The 2,859-nt window shown below is 56.5% G+C and overlaps 1 protein-coding gene across 1 annotated transcript in view; it reads left to right on the top strand.

The window, feature by feature from the left end:
* Nucleotides 1-1,023: 1,023 nt before the first annotated feature.
* The window catches only part of LOC311372989 (chromodomain-helicase-DNA-binding protein 7-like), a gene marked incomplete at both ends in the record, with an annotated part of 11,579 nt that continues 9,743 nt past the window's right edge, over nt 1,024-2,859 (top strand). The window contains 2 exons of the mRNA XM_084489870.1: nt 1,024-1,165; nt 2,503-2,628. Coding sequence (XP_084345996.1) covers nt 1,024-1,165; nt 2,503-2,628 — 268 coding nt within the window. The remainder of the gene's footprint in view (nt 1,166-2,502; nt 2,629-2,859) is intronic.

The following is a 2,859-nucleotide window of genomic DNA, read 5'->3' as shown; positions in this document are numbered from 1 at the left end:
TGACCAGCCGTTACCACGGAGATGGTGATTGGTCTTGGCGTGAGGATGAAAGGAGAAGGGCCGAGGGGGAAGGAGGGGGGAGGAGGCCTAGAGGGGGAGAGATACAGGCAGGGGGAGGGAGGGCGCCCCCCCCCCCCCCCCCGGTGTTAACCCCTCCTGGGCTGCAGCCTCCGGCGCACTAATGAGTCTAAATGGAATCAAACACGGCCGTCGTCCTGGGAGACGCACACACAGACACACGCACACAGACACGCGCACACAGACACGCACACAAAAAAGGTTCAACACAGACCGCTAGCTAGCCTCCTGTTAGCGCCGACGTAGCGCCCTGGCTAGCTAGCCTCCTGTTAGCGCCGACGTAGCGCCCTGGCTAGCTAGCCTCCTGTTAGCGCCTACGTAGCGCCCTGGCTAGCTAGCCTCCTCCTGTTAGCGCCTACGTAGCGCCCTGGCTAGCTAGCCTCCTCCTGTTAGCGCCTACGTAGCGCCCTGGCTAGCTAGCCTCCTGTTAGCGCCTACGTAGCGCCCTGGCTAGCTAGCCTCCTCCTGTTAGCGCCTACGTAGCTCCCTGGCTAGCTATCCTCCTGTTAGCGCCTACGTAGCGCCCTGGCTAGCTAGCCTCCTGTTAGCGCCTACGTAGCGCCCTGGCTAGCTAGCCTCCTGTTAGCGCCTACGTAGCGCCCTGGCTAGCTAGCCTCCTCCTGTTAGCGCCTACGTAGCGCCCTGGCTAGCTAGCCTCCTCTGTTAGCGCCTACATAGCGCCCTGGCTAGCTAGCCTCCTGTTAGCGCCTACGTAGCGCCCTGGCTAGCTAGCCTCCTCCTGTTAGCGCCTACGTAGCGCCCTGGCTAGCTAGCCTCCTGTTAGCGCCTACGTAGCGCCCTGGCTAGCTAGCCTCCTCCTGTTAGCGCCTACGTAGCGCCCTGGCTAGCTAGCCTCCTCCTGTTAGCGCCTACGTCCTGCCTGTTTGTCATTAGCTCTAGCGGTGAGATGAAGTGAGGCTAATGAATGGATTAATGTTCCCTCAGCACCAAGAAGGGGGACCCGGAGGGCGGCGCCAGCGCCACCAAGAAGGAGACCAAGAGGAAGAGGGAGCCGTCAGTCAGCGAGGAGGTGGAGGTGAAATCCCCGCCCCCCTCACCTGACGACGACGATGACGACGGAACCCAGGTAACCATGCCGACGAACAGAGGCTGAGCTGAGCTTAGCGAGATAAGCAGCTCACCGCCCTAGTGCTGGAAGCTGAGCTAGTGCTAAGCTAACGAGGATTATGGTGATGATACCCTGGTTGTGTAGCGCGGGATGGTTAACCAGTGGTGGTGGAGGTTAACCAGTGGTGGTGGAGGTTAACCAGTACTGGTGGAGGTTAACCAGTACTGGTGGAGGTTAACCAGTACTGGTGGAGGTTAACCAGTACTGGTGGAGGTTAACTAGTACTGGTGGAGGTTAACTAGTACTGGTGGAGTTTAACTAGTGGTGGTGGAGTTTAACTAGTGGTGGTGGAGTTTAACTAGTGGTGGTGGAGTTTAACTAGTGGTGGTGGAGTTTAACTAGTGGTGGTGGAGTTTAACTAGTGGTGGTGGAGTTTAACTAGTGGTGGTGGAGTTTAACTAGTGGTGGTGGAGTTTAACTAGTGGTGGTGGAGTTTAACTAGTGGTGGTGGAGTTTAACTAGTGGTGGTGGAGGTTAACTAGTGGTGGTGGAGGTTAACTAGTGGTGGTGGAGGTTAACTAGTGGTGGTGGAGGTTAACCAGTACTGGTGGAGGTTAACCAGTGCCCGTGGAGGTTAACCAGTACTGGTGGAGGTTAACCAGTACTGGTGGAGGTTAACCAGTACTGGTGGAGGTTAACCAGTGGTGGTGGAGGTTAACCAGTGGTGGTGGAGGTTAACCAGTGGTGGTGGAGGTTAACCAGTACTGGTGGAGGTTAACCAGTACTGGTGGAGGTTAACCAGTGGTGGTGGAGGTTAACCAGTACTGGTGGAGGTTAACCAGTGCCCGTGGAGGTTAACCAGTACTGGTGGAGGTTAACCAGTGGTGGTGGAGGTTAACCAGTGGTGGTGGAGGTTAACTAGTACTGGTGGAGGTTAACCAGTGGTGGTGGAGGTTAACCAGTGGTGGTGGAGGTTAACCAGTACTGGTGGAGGTTAACCAGCGGTGGTGGAGGTTAACCAGTACTGGTGGAGGTTAACCAGCGGTGGTGGAGGTTAACCAGTGGTGGTGGAGGTTAACCAGTACTGGTGGAGGTTAACCAGTGCTGGTGGAGGTTAACCAGTGCTGGTGGAGGTTAACCAGTGGTGGTGGAGGTTAACCAGTGGTGGTGGAGGTTAACCAGTACTGGTGGAGGTTAACCAGTGCTGGTGGAGGTTAACCAGTGCTGGTGGAGGTTAACCAGTGCTGGTGGAGGTTAACCAGTGGTGGTGGAGGTTAACCAGTGGTGGTGGAGGTTAACCAGTACTGGTGGAGGTTAACCAGTACTGGTGGAGGTTAACCAGTGCCCGTCCCCAGAAGAGGCGGTCCAGCCGGCAGGTGAAGAGGAAGCGGTACACGGAGGAGCTGGAGTTCAGGATCTCAGACGAAGACGACAGCGGAGACGACTCGCCCGCCCCCAAGTCCCCCTCCTCCCAGCACCAGGTAACTACCACTGGCTGGTTGACCACTGGCTGGTTGACCACTGGCTGGTTGACCACCGGCTGGTTGACCACTGGCTGGTTGACCACTGGCTGGTTGACCACTGGCTGATAGCTACGGACCGGGCACTAGCTGGTAACTAGATGTTTAACGCTAACTAGGTTTACCAGCTTGTCAGAGCCAGGTTAAAATTGACTAGCCGGATAACCTAGTTAGTGGTACCTTGTGTTATTG

The sequence above is a fragment of the Micromesistius poutassou genome (genome assembly GCF_964030765.1).
Source record: "Micromesistius poutassou genome assembly, contig: SCAFFOLD_1473, whole genome shotgun sequence".
Lineage (NCBI taxonomy): Eukaryota > Metazoa > Chordata > Actinopteri > Gadiformes > Gadidae > Micromesistius > Micromesistius poutassou.
Note: the sequence above shows the minus strand (reverse complement) of the source record. Positions and strands in the feature narration are given on the sequence as shown.